Source organism: Amblyomma mixtum, chromosome 3 (assembly GCF_055824585.1).
Source record: "Amblyomma mixtum isolate Tamu chromosome 3, ASM5582458v1, whole genome shotgun sequence".
Lineage (NCBI taxonomy): Eukaryota > Metazoa > Arthropoda > Arachnida > Ixodida > Ixodidae > Amblyomma > Amblyomma mixtum.
Genome location: NC_143014.1, coordinates 185,920,531 through 185,939,944, shown reverse-complemented (window position 1 = coordinate 185,939,944; position 19,414 = coordinate 185,920,531). Strand labels below are relative to the sequence as shown.

The 19,414-nt window shown below is 40.3% G+C and overlaps 1 protein-coding gene across 3 annotated transcripts in view; it reads right to left on the bottom strand.

Annotated features, from left to right (window-relative positions):
• Window positions 1-19,414, bottom strand: part of LOC149352994 (DENN domain-containing protein 1A-like) — a 72,857-nt gene that overhangs the window by 49,222 nt on the left and 4,221 nt on the right. For all 3 annotated transcript variants that reach the window (XM_089582198.1, XM_089582200.1, XM_089582201.1), the window contains exons 3-12: window positions 17,429-17,472; window positions 17,294-17,343; window positions 9,265-9,372; window positions 8,704-8,773; window positions 8,521-8,616; window positions 6,285-6,338; window positions 4,858-4,919; window positions 4,456-4,554; window positions 2,374-2,424; window positions 1,647-1,692 (exon numbers count right to left, since the gene is read on the bottom strand). In XM_089582198.1, coding sequence (XP_089438324.1) covers window positions 1,647-1,692; window positions 2,374-2,424; window positions 4,456-4,554; window positions 4,858-4,919; window positions 6,285-6,338; window positions 8,521-8,616; window positions 8,704-8,773; window positions 9,265-9,372; window positions 17,294-17,343; window positions 17,429-17,472 — 680 coding nt within the window. The remainder of the gene's footprint in view (window positions 1-1,646; window positions 1,693-2,373; window positions 2,425-4,455; window positions 4,555-4,857; window positions 4,920-6,284; window positions 6,339-8,520; window positions 8,617-8,703; window positions 8,774-9,264; window positions 9,373-17,293; window positions 17,344-17,428; window positions 17,473-19,414) is intronic.

Below are 19,414 nucleotides of genomic sequence, written 5' to 3'. Positions count from 1 at the left end.
CTTCATTCTTTTTCGTGTAATACATATTTGGATAAACCTGTCATGCTCACATGTCCTTTTTGGGAGCATTTCTGACCAGAGAAGTTTTCATGACGCCTTAAAGTTCACCTTAACAGGAGTCTACTGCATTCACATTTACTGTATTCCTGCTTGGCTTAATTCTACAAGTACAGATGCCTGAACCCTTTTCTGGAGCACTCAAGCAACACACTCTGTAGAACATCAATGACTTATACTATCAGCTTCTGGACTCAATGAGAATGGCTGTCTGGGCTAGTAGTTGGTATGGATTCACTTGAAGACAAACCAGTGCACACAGATGGAACAAAAGGATGAGACGCGCAACACAGCACTGAGCACATATTTGGTGCACTGACTTCACAGAGCACTGAGCACATTACTTGGTGTGCTGCCTTACCACTTTGAGCCACTCATGTTCAAAGCTTCTATGAGCCCTGTATGCTTCCAGACGCACTGTTTCCAGTGGTAGGAAATGTAGTGAGGCAAAATTCCTGCTGTACACAACTACGACCCCTAGTTTCCCGAGATTCAGATTTTAGCATTCTTCGTGGAATAGTGTATTAGCAGCCGTATACACTTCTTTTGACGATACTCTGATTATTTTAATCATCTGAATTCTCTTAAAACGCAGAATCTAGTAAGGAATAAAGTTCTGCTGGTGCCTTTACATGCTTGCTCCCCCATCCTCTCAAGCCAGCTAGCACTTCAAGCACTTGGTTCTGGTAGCAACATTCCCACACATTTCTATCGGATGAGTCACAATGCGAGCGTCTGTCGAAAGCAATATTACCGCATTTGCACAAATATAATGCAAGTTTCTTTTTCTTGAATAATTTGCTTCCGAAAGCACCTCACATTATATATGGAACCAAACCACAAATACAGCTTTTTTTTTTTCTGCTGTTCAACAAGATATCCACAGCAAGCTTACCCATAGCAAGCTCACCCCCTAAGCTTGTGAACAGCAAAAAAAAAAAAAAAAAAAAATCTCAGCGACCTCGGCCCATGGAAACAAAGCGTGCAGCCATTTCTGCATGAAAAGCCGCATGTGTCAATGCACGGAGGCTTCCTACAGAATACTGCAGATTCTTTGTTCTCACCTAGTGGAATATAAAAATTTTCCTCCACAGAAAATTACGGGTCTTAGTCGTAATGCACACTGCAGGCGCAGCATGTTGTTGCTTCTACCCATCACGGAAACGGCACCTCCGGCAGCAAATGGCACCAAGGGCCTATTTGCTAAGTGCTCTCTAAAGCCCACTTAATATGACGTTATCATGCAGTCTTGTGGACATCAAAGTAACGAGACTTTACTTCATTACCATGCAGCACCGCAAGAAAGGAAGCGACACTAGGTACACCAAGCTCCATTCGTTTCAAATGTTAAATTTTTCAGAGTGATAGGGGAGTAACTCAGCATGAGACTCTGTGATGTTAACCCCACTCTTCAAATTAAAGTCGTCCTGAGTGACACTACAACACCGCTACGTACCAGCATGTTAGTGAGCAAAGTATGCAAGCCAGATGATTTCAATCATATGCCTCAATAGAACATCTTCAAATACCACCAAAGTGACCCTCCGCGGAAAGCAAAAGATGGCAAAAATTAAAAGGCACTTTCTCACCGCTAGCGTGACCGCAGGAACACCAATAAGGAATGGCATTGGAGCACTAAGAAAGAAAAGAGCAGATATAATATATATTCAGCAAGTAGTAAATCCCTAACTACGAAATTAATCATTTGGAACACATATACAAATGGAAAAACCTACAAGCACAAGCCTATAATAACATAACTGCATGTTATGCAGTATGCAAATAAAAGAAAAAGGTACTAAATAAAACTCGGTACTATACTGAAACCTTACGAAAAATGAGTTAAGAACACGGCCTGCTTTGCCTCTTCATGTGCACAATATAGGATTTGCACAACTAGGCACACGTGGAAAAAGAAGGCACCAAAATTTCCTACTATATAGTGTGAAGAACATGCACTTGTTAATGGTAAAAGGCAACACAAAAGTTTTTATAGCAAGCAGCAAGTTTCCTACTTTGTACTTGAGGCATGTCAAGGTCAGATTATCTGCCGACAGAATTCCCCCAGCAAAACGATATTTGTTAAAGAACCACTCATGCAAATTTGAACGAGGCATACTATACGGGCATTTTCAACTGAAATCTCACTGTCAATGATAAAAGAACTGCGGTTTGTAGTGCCAAGAGTGCTATTTCTTCTAAAGGCTATTTACGTGGATTTAAACAATAGATTTCACACTAATGTGACATTAAAATTCTTAACTAAATCCTCACAACTGCTGCTGATAATAACCAGCAGAAAGAATTCTAACATACCTGAGGTAGTCAAGAAGATGATTGGGAAGAACCGGGATGAATATGTGTTGCCTAGAATCGGAAAGAGCTGTAGTGACACATGTGAATAAATTTCATTCATCCAGCCCACAATATGACTCTGCAGGCAACAAAAATGGCTGAACTTCCCACAGTGCTTTCAAACAAGTGCATTCAACGGCCAACAGCGGAACAGTAAAACATTTCCTTCAGGCCCCGTAACCACTAGTGCCAACAGAGAAAATCAAATTTCAAACAAATGAACAAAAATTACCATATTGTTTTAATCTTGAGCCATTTCAATTGTATTAGCATGGAAGAGCACTTTTCCTGTTATTCTCCTGACAAGTGATGTGATTATCAGGCTATGCCATCAAACTCTGCCCTACTCTGCTGCTAAAAAACACTCTGCTGCCACAAAACAACTCCTTACTCCAGGTGTGATTCACACTCTAAAAAGGCTCGGAGGTAACTGAGCCACAGCACTTCACAGATCTAGAATCCCTCATCAACATCCCTGTTTAGGAAGGCCACCCAGCACCCCATCCTTCGATAGGAAAAATCAGTCTGGATACTTTTTGAACAGACCCTGTATACTAGGAAGCAATATGGAATGGCAGTCAGCTACTACAAGAATGCCAAACAATATGGGTGAGGTCATTTCAGTGAACTTGAGGGCAGTGCTAAAGCAGTGACAAGCTCGACAAGGATGAAAGTAGAAAGTAGACAAAAGTCTCCTGCCTATTTTCAACCTTTTCTAGGTTGCCATCACTTTAGTGCTACCCTCAAATCTATTATGGAATACCAACTACAGTAAAGCCTAGATATATCGAACTGGTAAATAACTGTAATATAATTTGATATGACCACAATTTGTAACAAAATTTCTTCAAAAACTTGCGCAGGAGAAGTACAATTTAATCACTGAAAGGGAATCCATTGGGAGAGGCCTTTTCCAAAGTTTTAGCACTGTTTTAAAGCTGCTCATGGCAATTGTGGAGGTCACCAAAAAAAAAAAAGAGCACAAAAAAAAAAGAGCACCAAACACCAGTTGGGTTGGTTTAGCTGCACAGTACCACCAGCACGCGGCAACGGCAGGTTAAATGCCAGCTAGGGTGCCTTCCATGCATTACAATGGTGCTGCATAAAAACTAGAAAGCTAGACCAAAACCTACGGCCGTTTTCACCACCTCCGTGGCAGTCAACGTTAGTACAGGATGGCTAGCAGAACATCACAATCAAACATGCCACTGGTTCCAAGGCACTATCAATAAATGTGAGAGTCACAAACAGGTGTCGACCAACTGGCTACCAACTGTTCACGCTGCTATATCTTCCGTGACACTGTTGGCAAGAGAAAGACATAGGCTGAACTGCAGCACGAATGCTTGCCGTATCACCACCAGTTACTGCTGCGGGCACAGCTTGGCTCTCGGCAGTTTTTTATATTCATTTTATGGCAAATCGCATCCGATATATAATTGCATGTGTTTTCTAAAAATATTTAGGAACAGCTCAATATAGCCAATAATTTGTAATATTCGTGTCATTATATCGAGGTCTGATTGTAGCCCCGTTTGAAGCTTACTGATCTAATTTTAGTACCCACCAATTAATAACAGAAGCATAGGCCAGGCTTTGACAAAGCTTGAAATCGTCTATCATTGCCCTCTTTCTCACATGAAGACTTCTTGTATATATAAAAAAAAATGCGAAGTGAAGCAGCTAGGCGAACGTTACATGCTTCCACGTGGCTCTTTGTCATTAAATGTATGTGCACGATAACAAAAGCAATTCCTTTTCTCCCCCTCTTTCGCACTCCAAAAACAAGCAAGCAATGCAGAATTATCTGTTTCACTTTTTAGTTGCATTTGACTCATGCATTCAAATTAGACAAAATGACTTGTGCTGTCACTTGCCCCATTGTCACCATGTTCTCTACGCTTATTCACCTTACTTTGGTGAAACCATTGCTGCTCTAAAGAAGTTTAAATTGCAACACCTCACAAATGCACTGAATTTTCTGCTCCCGGAAGAAGGGTGCATGTTTTGGCACAAATCCAAGCAAGAGACAACACTACTCACCATTCCATGGGATAGATAAGGGCATTGGCTGCCTGGACGCAGGCACTCAACCTGCTTAGGCGTCTTGAGGTGATCAGAATCCTCCGCTCATGTAGCATGCTGCACAAGTTATGAATGCAATGAAAATGTGTAGGAAGTACAGTAGGAAAATGTACCTGCACAATACAACAAGCGGTACACAAGCAGCATGTCCTTGCTTACGTTGATCAACCCATACCAAGCAAATGCACTGCTAAAAATGGCAAAGCACAGAAAATACTTATCACAACTTGCTCACCTAAAAACTAATTACGCAAATAAAAGCAGACAAAACAGAACCAGTATCAGAAGAAACCACTCACCAATAGTAAAACACACACATTGTATTAAGAACATAATATGAACCTAAAAATTAAAACAAACCTTGCAAACAGCACAATCATATTTGTTGCATCCACGGCATTGAAGTATTCTGTGAGGTTCCTCTGAAATGACAACGAAGAGCTTTATATAAGTATCACAATGACTTGTACCCCAAAGAGAAACCTCTACAAGAGATGCTAGGCAATTAAAAGACCAACACTTAACACCCCCCCCCCCCCCCCCCCCTAATAGCGAACACCTCTGACCAAAATGGTCCTAGAGTTTTAGGGCCCTAAGCAAAAACTATGTTTCTCAAAGCTTGGAATGACAGGATGGATGACAGGGAGCGTATAATTGCAAAAATAAACTTCACTGTTCATATTACAAACACTGCGCCACCTTACTGGAAAGTCATAAAACAATAGGAATACTGCTGAACGGTCCCTAAAAAACTTAAAGGGAAACGCACGACTTGGTCAGTCATGCCAGAATAATAAAGATGGTAAAGACATGGGACTGCACAAAAAGAATGTCCAGATCATGTTGCCTTCCAGTAATGTCAAGGCTCATATCATACTGCTTCTTCTGCAGGCAGTCCAAAGTTTTACAGATATAAGCGCTGACCAGAACCTGTATCGCTATCTGTTGCATGGTAACTACGAATCTGTTCTATGTGCTAAGTTCATCAAAAACCACACTCACAACTCTAAAATATACTTGACAAGGCAAGTTCGTCTGAAGACAGAGTAGCAGTTTAGGCTGGGAACAAACTGAGTTTGTCTAAGGCCTTTAAGGGTTTAAACAAATGCCCGCCAAACAGTCACTGCAGCCAACATGTCACATTAAACATTTGTGCAGATGCTGCTCTTGCCATCCTGGGACTACAGTCATTTATTTTATTACTACATGCCTATAGTCCGCCACTAGTCTGTCATCTGTATGGTCAAATGGCTGGCATAATGACACCAGTTATCAACTTCTACACAGTGTTGCCGAAATATATGTATATATAATTAGATGGGCATGTTACACGGAGTGAAGCATGCCACCTGCCTCTCTGCAATGATGGCACTGCATCAATGGCCGTAAAAAGAATGACGCCAACTATCAGTGCGCAAAGCACTGGCATGGTCGAAGTGCGCTGTAAGCCACCGAACACAGTGGAGGTCAAGCGCTTAGGGGCTAGAACATTCCGCTTTGGCCAGCGTGCCGTTGCCGTGCTGCACAAGCTAATCGTGCCTTGGGGTGCAGTTTTTGCAGTATGTGCATTTTTATGTGCAGCATGTGCAAACAAACAAACTCCCGTGTAATCAGGTCGCCTTCATGACGGTCCTTGCAGCAAGTGACATGACAGTGTCATCATGTCAGCAGTGCACATGCTTGACCATAAATTATTTTCTGCCACATAAAAACCCAAAGGTTAGCCAGTTTTCTTTCTCGCCACTAAATGTTTTGTGCTCTTCCCAAGATATAAAAAATGCACTTACATTTTCAGGAATGCTTGGCAACTTCGTATGATCTGAGCAGGCACACTGAAAAGGCTGAAATATTCGTTTTGTTAAATATACAACTAAGAAAGGCATCATGTTATTAATAACACTATAGCTCATTATTGTACACCACAAATTCAAGCCAAGAAACAAGTGCTCTCTGTGAGTTATTACCAATGTGTACACCACATGCACTCCTAGCTATTTTTCTCATCATATTGTTTTGTTTGAAATTTCTCCCAATAGACCTGCACGACACACCAATACACAAAGTGGTACTTGATGTAAAGTGCCAATTTTTGACAACTCACTTTTACCAGTGTGCAATAACTAACACACTCACTTATAATAGTTTTTAGCATCAAGGCATTAAAATGAGCCTGTCAAAAAAATCCTCCACAAAAAGTCCTCCATGGTATATCTCACAAAATCTTTATGGAATCAGGCTTTATGCTTTGGTCTATGATTTATGGGAGTTCAACTTCCGAAACCGACTCAGGCTATGAGGGACGCCGTAGTGAAAGGCTCCGAAAATTTCGGCCCCCTGTGGTTGTTTAACGTGCGCTAACATCGAACAGCACACGGGCTTCTAGAATTTCGCCTCCATGGAAATTCGACTGCCACGGCTGGTATTTATGGAATCAGGCACTTTGGACACAACACTTTTCATTTTGCCCCCAAAAAAAGTAAATCCAAGTGAGCTCATTCCCACATGGACCCCAGTTACAGTAAAACAATTAGGACCAAGCAAAATTCTCTCTATACCAGAAGTTTTATAATAAAAAGAGTCATTCCAATATTTCACTTCAGCTGGCAAGTCTTCTAAATACGAAACAAACGCTTGATAGGCCCATCAACAAATGGCAAGAGCATAAAGATGGCAACCATGTTACACTGTAACATCTAGTAGGATCAGCTTGCTTCGTAGACACCGCTTTTTCCACAAGGCCCCAAAGGCATGTCCTTTCCCCATCATCATTTAGCACTCTTAACTACCCGAGACATGCATAAGTTCATGCCAATTAGGAGATGGGCTCAAGGTTTGCTTCCTACTTTTTCTTCTGGCAACTTTTTTTTTTTTTTAACTCAGAATGTGGTACCTATTCTCACTTTACACTGCACTACCTACACTGAAGAAGCCACATCTTCACCTTCCAACTCATTTGATGAAATAAATCGCGTTCGCTACATGACTTCGAACTAAAGAACACAACAGCACGCTGTCCAGTTCAGCTCAGGGTAAAAACAACTGTACTAGAAGTCTTTGTAATCTATATCACCACAGTATAATACCTAAAAGAATGTAAAGAAAAAGCAACAGCCAGCTATGTGGATTTACGTCCATCAAACACTCCTAAGGGGGTGCCAACATAATGACATCACTGAGGTTACCAGTACTGAGTTCCATTGACTGCTAATGGAGTTTTACTATATATAAAGTTATTGAACAAGGTTCTCCTGTATGTGCCTCATTCTAAATAAAACAGTGCAAAAGGATGCAGGACTGGACAAAGAATAGCACAGGACAAGCACTGACGAGCTTCTGTTGTGTAATCCTACGGCCGTTAGCCCTGTTCCTTTTAGGCCCAACCAGTACAATCACCCAGCTCTCTATCTTGCTTCTGTATATGACTCACTGAGCGAGGAAGAAAAGTATGGGGTGCTGCCATTATTGTCAATGTTTGCTGGTTTCCAGCTTTTATAAAAAATAAAAATGAGAACAGCTAAATAATCTGAAAACTTCAAATAATATGACCAAAAAACAAGCCAACCTGACTCTAGCATGCACTTTTTTTTTTTTTTTTCACGAAAACAGATCTTCTGAAGAGTGTGCATGCTACAATCAGATAAAAAGCCAAAACCATGCTAGAAACAGCCAGAGCACCACTGCCACCACAAGACCAGTTAAACCTTTCTGTGTTGGCATTTAGCATATTGCTAGGACATCAGGCACCACCATGTCGCTGTCCTCATTGCAATTTTTGCATGACATATTTTCTCTCTCTCTTCCTTTTTGCCTTTTCTGTTTTTGTGGACAAGACAACTGGGTGTGCATTAGAAAAGAGGGGACGCTACAATGTGGTAATTACAACACACGTGGAACAGTCATGATAATGTAAAACTTCACACAGAGAAATTCAGTTATAATGAGGATTTCTTCATTGAAAGAAAGTAGCTCTTGCACCTCATCAATGAATGTGTTAGGAAAATAAGCCGACAAAAAGAAGCTTACATTTTTGTCTGTGTCGTACACCACTCTTAGCTGAAACCCAGGTTCAGGAACCTGAGTGTTGTACAGAGATTCCAGGAAGTGACCCATTAGACTAGACTGCAAAGGAACAAGGTACAGTGACTTAATTATTAGGCATGACACTGACCCTGCAGTAAGACTGCTGAAACAACAGCTTTCACTTACATCCTTTTTATTAGCTAGCTCAGCAATTTGGTTGAGCACCTTGTAGAATGTTTCATGCCAGGGCAAATAGCTGCAGGGGAAAACAAAGGATGGTGAAATATACAGCAGCAAGATGGCATCTTTAGAGCATGAACAGATAAGTCAATGCAGTCGCATTAAAACACTCTGTCTATGCTAAAAAATAAATACAAGTCACACCAAAGATGTTTATTTCACAAATACTGTCTCAAAGCTTATGAAAAGAGATGAACTGAACAAAATTTTGATCATGTCTAACGTGTTTTACCTTTCTTCTACACAAAAAGCCAACAATCACGAAGCTGCTCCTTCATGTGCCAATTCAATAGCAGCACAGAGTGCAAAAGCGCCATCCTCACAGTTTAATAAGAGCATGAATTCAGTGTTTAATACAGATAGGCAGCATCACTATTCGGAGCAAGCGCTGTTATATTTAAGGATACCTAATTAGTGACAACTTCCTAAACTTATAACCAATATATTTTTTTATTTTAAACACTGTATCCAGTGTTAGGCATATGAAGATAAGAACTGGCAGCTCACCTTAGCAGCACAAAGCAGGTTTGTGAGTTGGGAGCATGACGACAATAGCCAAACGTCCACTTGCTGTCAATGTTCGTCAACACAAAGCTGAAGTGCTGCACTGCAGTGCTGCAAATAATGCAAAGCATGGGACCACAATTCAAACTCAAGACCTGCTATTCAGACATCTGGCATTTTTAAACAATCTTCATGCCTCTATGAACCAAGTTCAAGGCTTGCCATCACCGCAGGCCTGTGAGCAAACGGGCTGGCAGTTATAAGGGAAACATACTAGCTTGGGAACAGCATGCAAGATAGGACATAGGAAGAACCGTTGGTCCTTCTCATCTAAGTCTCTTCTTAAACACTGCTTCCAAGCTATGTCATCATTATGTTTTTAAACAAAGTACTCAGCAGCTCAAGATCAGCACACTAAAATTTTGTTACAGCGCCATAATTTTTTTTTATTGCTCCCTCTGCACTAAGATGGAAAAAAATGAATACCTGGTTTGTGGATTTAAAGAATGTAAAACTGCCAAGTCATCTTTAATATCAAGCTGTGCTTCAAGCATAATAATATATGTCACCAATAATAAACGCCTGGGTGCCTGCCACAGTGGCAAAGTGGCTACGGCGATTGGTTGCCGAACCAAAGGCCACGGGATCAAATCTTGGCTGTGGTGGCCAAATTTCAATGGAGGCAAAATGCAACAAGTTAAAGAGTCAGTGCACGTTAAAGAGCCCCAGGTGGTAAAAACCAATCCAGAGCCCTCCATTACGACATCTCTCATAGCCCAAGTGCAGGTTAAGGACATTAAACCTCACATTCTATACCATGCCATACTAAATGTTATGGTGCTCGGCTGCTGACCCGAAAGATGTGGGTTCGATCCCGGCCGCGGCAGTCGAATTTTGATAGAGGCAAAATTCTAGAGGCCCGTGTACTGTGCGATGTCAGTGCACTTTAAAGAGCCCCGGGTGGTCTAAAGTTCCGGAGCCCTTCACTGCGGCGTCTCTCATAAACTGAGTCACTTTGGGACGTTAAACCCCATAAGCCAAACCAAACCAAAATGTCCGGGTAAACAATATAGGAGGCTACAAGGCGTTTTTGACTTTGATTTGTAGAAGGTAAATTTTCAACAATATATCGCACAAATATTTTTCATTCTTGATGCAAATAAAAATTAGCATGCTTTAAAGTGGAACTCTGCAATTAATTGAGCTCGATGACTCATAAATTGTCCCTAAAAATTACTCTTCTATGCACTGCATGAGATCAAAATTTCTAAGCTCGGTGAGGGCCAGCTGGAGGGAAGCATGTGTGAGGGTGCAAGCCAAAGAGGCCATTAACAAGAGGAAACAGTGCACTGAGCCACCGAGGATTCAACACTCTAACAGCCACTGCAGCAGATGCTGCTTTAGCTGCACAGCAGCAGCAGAATGAAAGCAGTGCACCAACACAATTCTGACAATGGTATGCAGTGTTTCAACATGAGAAAACAGCCAGCAAAAAAACGCCCATTTCGATCTAAAACAGCTCCACTAGTAGACAATGCCTTCAAAAAGATTCTCACAAGCATTTTTTCCAAATGACCATTCACAAGAGTTATGATGGAAAATGTTTTAAGGGCAGGTCAAATTTTCACAGTAAAAAAGGAAATGGAGGCTGTTGCTTTCAACAGCCAGTAAGTGTACCAAAAGTTTTCAGCTGGATCCCAACTGCGTGACAAATGCATGTCGTCGTCACAACACAAAAGCTCAGGCCACTTTGGACGCACAACAAGGATATAGCTGGCACATTTCAGACACTGACTCATCAGCATTTATTGCTTGATGCAAGCAAAGTGCCAAACAGCATAAACACAAAATATATGGTAAAACTACACACACAGCACTCAAATATTATATAAAAGAATGAATCACAAGCTACAATTATTTGTAGTATGAATAAATTACTATGTGATTAAATTGAAAGTGCTACTATATGCTAGAAAAGTAAATGGACCTGGAAAGCGACTTTAAACTTTTTTTTTTCCGAAGACAGCTCAACACTGTAGTCTGAAAAATGGCAGGCACTACAAATGTGGTTGGCCATGCTTAGCATTGGCCAACAGAATGAACACTTACTGCTATGCCAAGTTTCAAAAAATAAAATTTTTAATCTGCATCCATGGTCCATTTACTTCTCCTGTTGACAGTACACCAAGTGAGAGAGCAAATAAACTGCAGTTTATATAAATAATTGTCTAGATGGTAATATGAAACAAACAACCTCGAAATAAATCCAATAACTGATAAAAAAAGGCCACAAATGCACAGGTGCTTCGTCCGATGCCTTTCCAAAAATGCCATCGAGCTCCTATGACTGCATCTCTACTGGAGAAATGCCAATTTGTTTTCTGGTCTTTTTCTTCCCAGGTTAATGTCCACAAGGCATTTTATTGCTCTTCTATGTTTGTTAGATGTGTGTACCTGTCCAACACTGAGGAGCTGTTTCGCACAGTGACATGTGAGCCGAAGGTTTTCTTTTGTAGATAAAAATATTATCGGGCCGCAAATACATTTTTATGCATTACCATTAGTCACTTTAATTCGATAAATTTTTGTGCACGGGATACATATTAGCCAATTTTTTCTTTCATAATATTTGCATGTCTTTCCAAGTTTCGCAGTCATCTTCACTATGTTTTTCCATTGTACAATTTTTCTTGTGGATTATAATTATGTGTGGATTCTTTTAATGTTTATCACTCAGAAGAACACTGATGTTAGTAGATGTGCTTGTAATTTTCAAAATTTTTAAATTAAAATATTTGCAGAAAAAATAGCTTTTGTAACACCTCCAAAAAATAGCTGCTTTCTATGCGACAGCAAACATTTCCTTGTAGCTCGAGGTGTTTACCAGTCAAAGCATTGAAACTTCTTTTGTACATTTCAGAATTTCTCGAATAGCTTTTCTTTTCGCATCATAAGCCTAATGTCTTAAACATTTATCAATTTTCACCACAGTTTGTATTAGACAAATAAAATTTCACATTACTGCCTAATATTTCTACTTGAAGTGCATATTATCAAATAGTAAAACTATTTACCTTCATTTTGAAGTGCTGCATGTTAATGCAACTAGCATAGCTTTTTCAGTCAAAAATAATAAGATAACCACAGGCAGTATGTTAGAGTTAGCTGTGCTGCCCAGGGAAAAGCCTTACAGCACAAAGCCCATCACCAGTGTGAAGGATATGCAGAGCAGTAGGCAAGTTTACCCTTTTCTGTTTCTAAATTGACAACTTCAAAATCTGATAACTCAACTTATATGAAAGGCAGGATAATAATTTTACCCTTATTGCATAGCTTGATAACACGAGAAACCAGTGGCATGCAATCTAGCAAGTTCCCTGCAGCAAAATTTCTTGAAATCTCTTGCAAAAAGATACCTAACGTATTAGATAAGTACACAAGGACTTGTTTTACATAAAAATAAATTACATATTTGAAATCAGCACACAAACATATGTATTCCCCGATGTTTTCATAAATGTGACTTCATTGATATATATATATTTTTTTCTAAGACCAGCTTCCCCCCTTAACTTGGCTGAGATGGTCCCACCAATGCACTTTACCGTAAGTGCTGTCAGAACTTCACACCTTTAGTAGCCACTACATATAAAACGAGCAATTCAAACTAGCCCTTTATAAAACAAAAGTATATGCACAAAAGACTGCTCATTAGTGGCTTTGGGAAAAGCACCACTGATTAAGTGTTGCAACAATTAAGCATAGAAATAGCAGTTGGCCAGCATTATCTGTAGTCTGAATAACTGCAGTGCAAGAGTCATCGCATACAGCAACCATAAACGATGTCCTGTTAATATTTCTTTTTTCTCTTCTTCCCATCTGCAAGCAATCAGCATTTCTTCACATCAATTATTTTGGCAAGAGGAACAACGGATACTCTGTTACCAACATATGCTATCATTTGATTCAGGACAAAGTTTGTAGACTGGTTAATCGGTGGAGCAAAGACAAAAAGACAAGGCACAAAATATAGCAAAAATTCTTGTTTCTAAGATAGATAGATAGAGAGAGAGGGAAAGGCAGGAATGTTAACCAGAAAGGATTCTCGTTTCTAGTTTTACATGAGTGCTGTAAGATAAGGAGATGAACCAGTTAGCTAGCAGCACCCCAATACTGTGCCTAATAGTTTGCACAAAATCTCCAAAGGGTGGAAAACAGCATTCAGAAAGAAGAAAATTAGTTTTCTTCTGGTCTTTCTTTTCAAAAAGGAGAAGAAACGGCCCTGACTAACAAATGTTCATTGCAGGAGATACATCAAACATGCATACCTTTCACACAAGTAGCAAAAACACAGCACAGATTCCGAACGATTTTGTTATAGTGACACTAAAACAGAGACAAGAACTGGCTTTAGGTAGGATTAATGGCGGTGTGCTGAAGCATGTGTTGCTACTCTCGTGGATAAAAAAATTTATTCTTTTTTCCACCTACATTTCCTCATAATGCAGTAGTCTTCAAGCAGAGAAACACTGCAGCAGTCTTGGCAACGGTGAGCTAGGTAATTCAAGGGTGATCTCTTGTGCATGTCCATGGCAAATGCTGAATCAGTCAGACAGCAGGTGCACCAATAAAAGATTGCATAAGGATCCCTCTTGAATGAAATAGCTTGCCTCTGTCAAGACTGCAGCTGCACTCAACGTTTTGTATGGAACCAAATCATAAACAAGATGCCAACAGCAGTTAAAAAAAAAAAAAAAAACATGAAGTTCAAAAAGCTTTTCCAATACCCGAGAGCAATGATGCATACACCAGCACACAGTCAGGGAAGGAGTCATACCCAAGTAAAATATACTCTGTTCACCCAAATCGCCTAAGCTGTCACACCCCCAATCAGAACCTTCACTCTTGCTGTTTATGTATAAAAAATATACATTCCAATCACTTGCACTCTGTAATACTCTACCTGACCTCTCACTGCATCCTGACCACTAGATGCTTTCCACCTTCAACAGCCTGCATGCTAGTGTGCTCTCTCATCAAACATAGCTGCTGGATAAAAATGACAAAGCACTGATAAACAGAGGCACACTTTGATAAAATTCTCTCTGACAAACACTGATAAAATTACAGTATACAGGTTTGTTGACACGCCGAGTTCTCCCAAATATCAATGCCATTGTCAAAAATCAAGTGCACAGCTGTTGATTCTGTGTAACGGTGCTCTGGGTACTCTAGGAGGCTCTTAAAAAAAAACGTGCCCTAAATCCAAAAACTACAACAAGGCCACTATCAACTGTGAGTCACTGCTTACAAAGTAAATATTTTACTGCTACTGGAGATCAATTCATGACAAAATAGTGCTCTCACTCTTAACACACTGGAATGGTGCGTTATGCACCGTGAAGCCCTTTCCTACACTTTTTTTTTTAAGAACAGTGATAGGCATTTTAGTTTGGATTAGTTGGTGCTGTCTGCTCCACCTTCCCTTTACTCTCTCAGAGGCAAAAAGAGTAAGAGAAAATGCAGCAGCAACCACTTTTTTAGTTTTCCACAGTTAAGAACTTTTCAGAGCATAGAAATGAGGAAGTTGGGTAGACGTATTAGATGCAGCACTATGCAGCCTAGCAGTTCACTTTTACGGACACAGGGGTCCCGGTTCATACTGTAGTACTGTACGCAGGCACCAAAATGTTACTCAAGCATATCATACAAAAGCTGGATGCATAATGAAAGTATATGTCAGAACTAGGAAATAAGGTCTGTGTTTGCATCACAATGTCTAAAGGCTGATGAAACATCACCGATCTGAATTTGGTTCCAACACAACAGAGAGCACTTACACGTACCAAGGTTTCTGATTTTTCAGTTTTAACGATAAACACCAATAAATGCTAACAGACAAAAAAAATTCCAAAATTGATTGAAATTAAAAAGATCAGTTTCAAGGTCATTTTGCTCTTGAAAGATACAAAAAGCCTAATTTTTTCCAACTATTTTATATGCATGTGTTTTTCAACACACACACACACAAAGGAAAGCTGCATTCATTCCCAGTCAAGGACGTCCGCAGACCTTTTTTCAGGACGGGTGCACCCGATGGCCGGGGATTGGGGAGGCAGTAGGTTAGCACCAAAAAGGCACTATTTATGGCCTGAACTACCCACATAAAACAAAATCTTGAAACAGCAAATTAGTGCTAGGCTTGGAGAATATACATTGGATTTTATTTACGAGCAAAGAATTAAACTTAATAAGCAAAATGCGAAAAGTTACTATCACCTAAGCGTGCTAATCAAGCAGTGCAGTTGTTTTCTGCTAGTGCATAAAAAATATCTGAAATTCCGGAGATGGGGGGGCAGCCGCCCCCCCGTTGATCCCCCCCCCCCCCCCCCCCCCGCCCATCCGGATGCCCATGTTCACAGTTGTGCCTCCTTAGTATGGGCACTTTGGCGTCCGCACAAAAATGTCCATAATAACAAATTATGAAAAACAAAAGTTATTGAAAAAACAAAAGAACAATTAATGTCTGCTTCTGTACATTGGAGGGGGGGGGGGGGGGGCAGTGAAGTGAAAATTAAACTAAATTAAATAATTCAGGGCAGTTTGAGGCACCTAATGGCTCATAAGATGTGTGATCAGGTCTCACGCAGTGATGACGTACCTCTTACTACACCTGTTCACATTCCATGAACTGATGTATCCTCAATTGGCAGATGGCTATTGAATGCAGCTTTAAACAAAGCACAAGCTACAGAGAGTTTTTCTCACATCCATTTATGAAATTAGGCAAATGGTAAGGCCTGTCAAATAGGCACCTTGACACTATAAAGCACAAAACCACAAAAATAAAGTTTATGGCTTATGGGGGTTTAATGTCCCAAAGAGACTCAGGCTATGAGGGACGCCATAGTGAAGGGGGCTCGGAAATTTCGAGCACCTGGGATTCTTTAACGTGCACTGACATTGTACAGTACACAGGCCTCTAGAATTTCACCTGCATCGAAATTCGACTGCCGCAATAAAAAAGGCTATCATTAAGGCATTTACCCGTTCACACTACCTTTCACTGTTGTCCTCCTCTCAAGTTACAGTAAAAGAAACATCCAGTTGTAGCAGTCATGTTTTTGAGCACATCACTGTCCATATTAACGAGGCATAAATACACTGAAAAAGTTTGGTCCTCAGAAAAATGTCCATAATTCAAGTTGTCCATATTAACACTGGTCGTATTAATGGGACACGGCTACTTATTCTTTGTAGACCTATGACATGACGAACTGTGTAGCGCTTTTTTGAAAAATGATATATGCATGCTTTCTCAAGTGCTGCAGCATACAATGCACTGCCACAGACACCTTCATGGATGTATCCTTACCAGTTTCAATCATGCACACAGCATAAGTATTGCTGTGTACATGGTACAAGTTAAAAAATACACTGGAGCCAAAATTCACATTTTAGACAAGCAAAAGATTAAAAAAAAAACAGAAAGCTGGGCATGTTGGTAGTGACTGTGGATCACACCACAAAAAGAATAACACGAAATAGAGACAGTACAAGTGCTGTACTGAAAGGTCACTTTTCTTCGTGTTTCCAATAGCAAAAAGTTTTTTTTAAGGGCGAACTGTTGCTGACCAGTCAGTACAGGATTACACGGTAGCAACTTCACTTCTTTTCAGGTCTACACTGACACCCAACATCATCTTGTGAAGGGCCTATCTTTCATATATTTATATATACCCTGAATAGTTAGGTTAATAACAGTTACTGTTGACTCACCGACATACCATGGCTATTTGACGACTTATTTTTTACCAATATTCACCGTTTTGAGCATTAATTTTTTGACCACTTATCAAAGCTTTCATGTCGTTACGAGGTTCTCCACTGAACTAATAAATTTATGACAAGGAAACAAAAAAACAACAACCATATTTTTCTCGAAAAAAAAACACTGGAAAACGAAGGTGGAAGCCCAGTGCACAGAATGAGGTGACAAGGCATGGGCTTAGCATGGTACAGAAATACTGACCTGGAGAATTCACATGGGTAGGCAAACTCTGGGACAGATTTCAACACCTCCTGCAAGATGCACAAGACAATGATTTTTCCTGGTACAAGTAGACAGGCTTAGTGGAAACTAGAAACTACCTTCTGACTCGCTTACCTCATTGTTATATGAGTCTGGAAACTTTTGAACAATCCACGCATCTGCAAACACAACATTCAATCCAATGTCACTAACTGCCAACTACATGCTGCAAGACATAATGTAGGCTTAGTTGACAGTCATCATACAATTAAGTGCAAGGAGATGCACACAAAAGAATACAGACAAACAGTACTATCTCTCAATTTAATTACCTAATTTCAGCATCATGGACACTTAAAAAACATGCAAAAGAGCACGCCAGCCACAAAACTGATGTAAAAAACCTTTAAAAACACACAACGAGTGAACACAAATACTGTAAAGTGTCAGCATTCATTATCCAAAAGGTTAAACAAACATCAATCTGAAGCACTGTGAAATGTACTTCTATTGAAAAATGCTGCATATCTCCCAACAAAAAAGCTGCAAATGGCAAATGCTTAATCTTTACACCTGAGCTATTGAAAAGTTAGACACCACAGTTTTTAAACTTGAAGTGAATTCTTGAAAAGGGGCAGGTCATAAAGGATTGACGCCTTGTACGCCAGTTTGTTTGCAAAGAATAGAAAAAGTTGTGAGCGTAAAGAGTTTGAAATATGCCTTTACAAAATCATGAAATCATACTGCAAATGCCTGCTTTATTTTTAAGATAACTATGATGCAGTTGGCAGGCATCCTATATGTGTGCAGATGGTAGTAAAGAGGTTTTCTTTTGAAGCAAGAAAATACATTTCTCAAAAGAAGAGCCCAGAAGCAATTCTACACTGCCACAAGGTCACTCACAAAACTTTAATAATGAGCTACGGTGTTCACGACTCCATGCAAATTATCAAGGTTCTGCAAAAGCATCTCCGTTAACAGTGAGATGCTCAAATGTGAAACACATGAAGCTTGTGTAATGTATAAATCATGCTGTTTACTTCATCACCTTAATACACAACAAATGAATGTCAGGAAAATTGGCCGATGTGTGAAAGAGCACGACTGATCATTATCAAATGACCCTGCCGCTGTGGCTCAGTGGTTACGGTGCTCGGCTGCTGACCCGAAAGACGCAGGTTCGATCCCGGCCACAGCGGACGAATTTCGATGAAGGCGAAATTCCAGAGGCCCGTGTACTGTGCGACGTCAATGCACGTTAAAAAACCCCAGGTGGTCGAAATTTCCGGAGCCCTTCACTACGGCGTCTCTCATAGCATGTGTTGCTTCAGGACGTTAAACACCAATAAACCAAACCATTATCAAATGGCGCTGGTTCTCATGTGTCACACCATGTAACTGGTACACATGCAGACCTGTCTTTCAAGAAACTAAGATTATAGAAAGAACCTGAGACACCACAGCACAAGAGGTATCAAATGCTTTCTTCATTATATGATCTGGCTCACAGTACATAAGATATGTCTGTTTAACTTTTTGACAGTAAATACTGCCTTTCATAGCCTTTGTGCTAACTTTGCCCTGCTGATCATGCTGTGCTTTTATATTAGTTTTGTGGCTGTTGTGAGCATGGGTGTGTTTTCTGTATGCAGTAAAATCACGACTGACCACCTTTGCTCGTCCATGCCAAACTTCCGCAGAAAAATTATTCCAAAGAATATACCAATACACTACCAACCCTCTGCAAAGATAACAATTCCCAACAGTCAACGAAGTACCAGTGGGCACACGGACATCCCCGAGCAAGTGAGACAGCAGCACAGACGGGTCCAGGCAACTTCCCAGAATTTTTGCAAGCCCCAAGAAGCGGAAGTGCTTTCCATTTGGAAAACTGCTCTTCAGCATAACAAACACAGCAAATTTTATTCGTAAACTTCGGCCACAGGGCAATGGGTTGTGTGCAAGTTCCACTGCACGTGAGCAATTCAGGAAACGAAGTGGTTGGCTACTTGGCATAAGGAAAGGCAAGCAAGCATGAAGCACTGAAGCAGATCAATACACTAGCAAGAACACTACTAACATGCATCTCTGATGAGAAAAATTAAAAATGCCTACAATGTT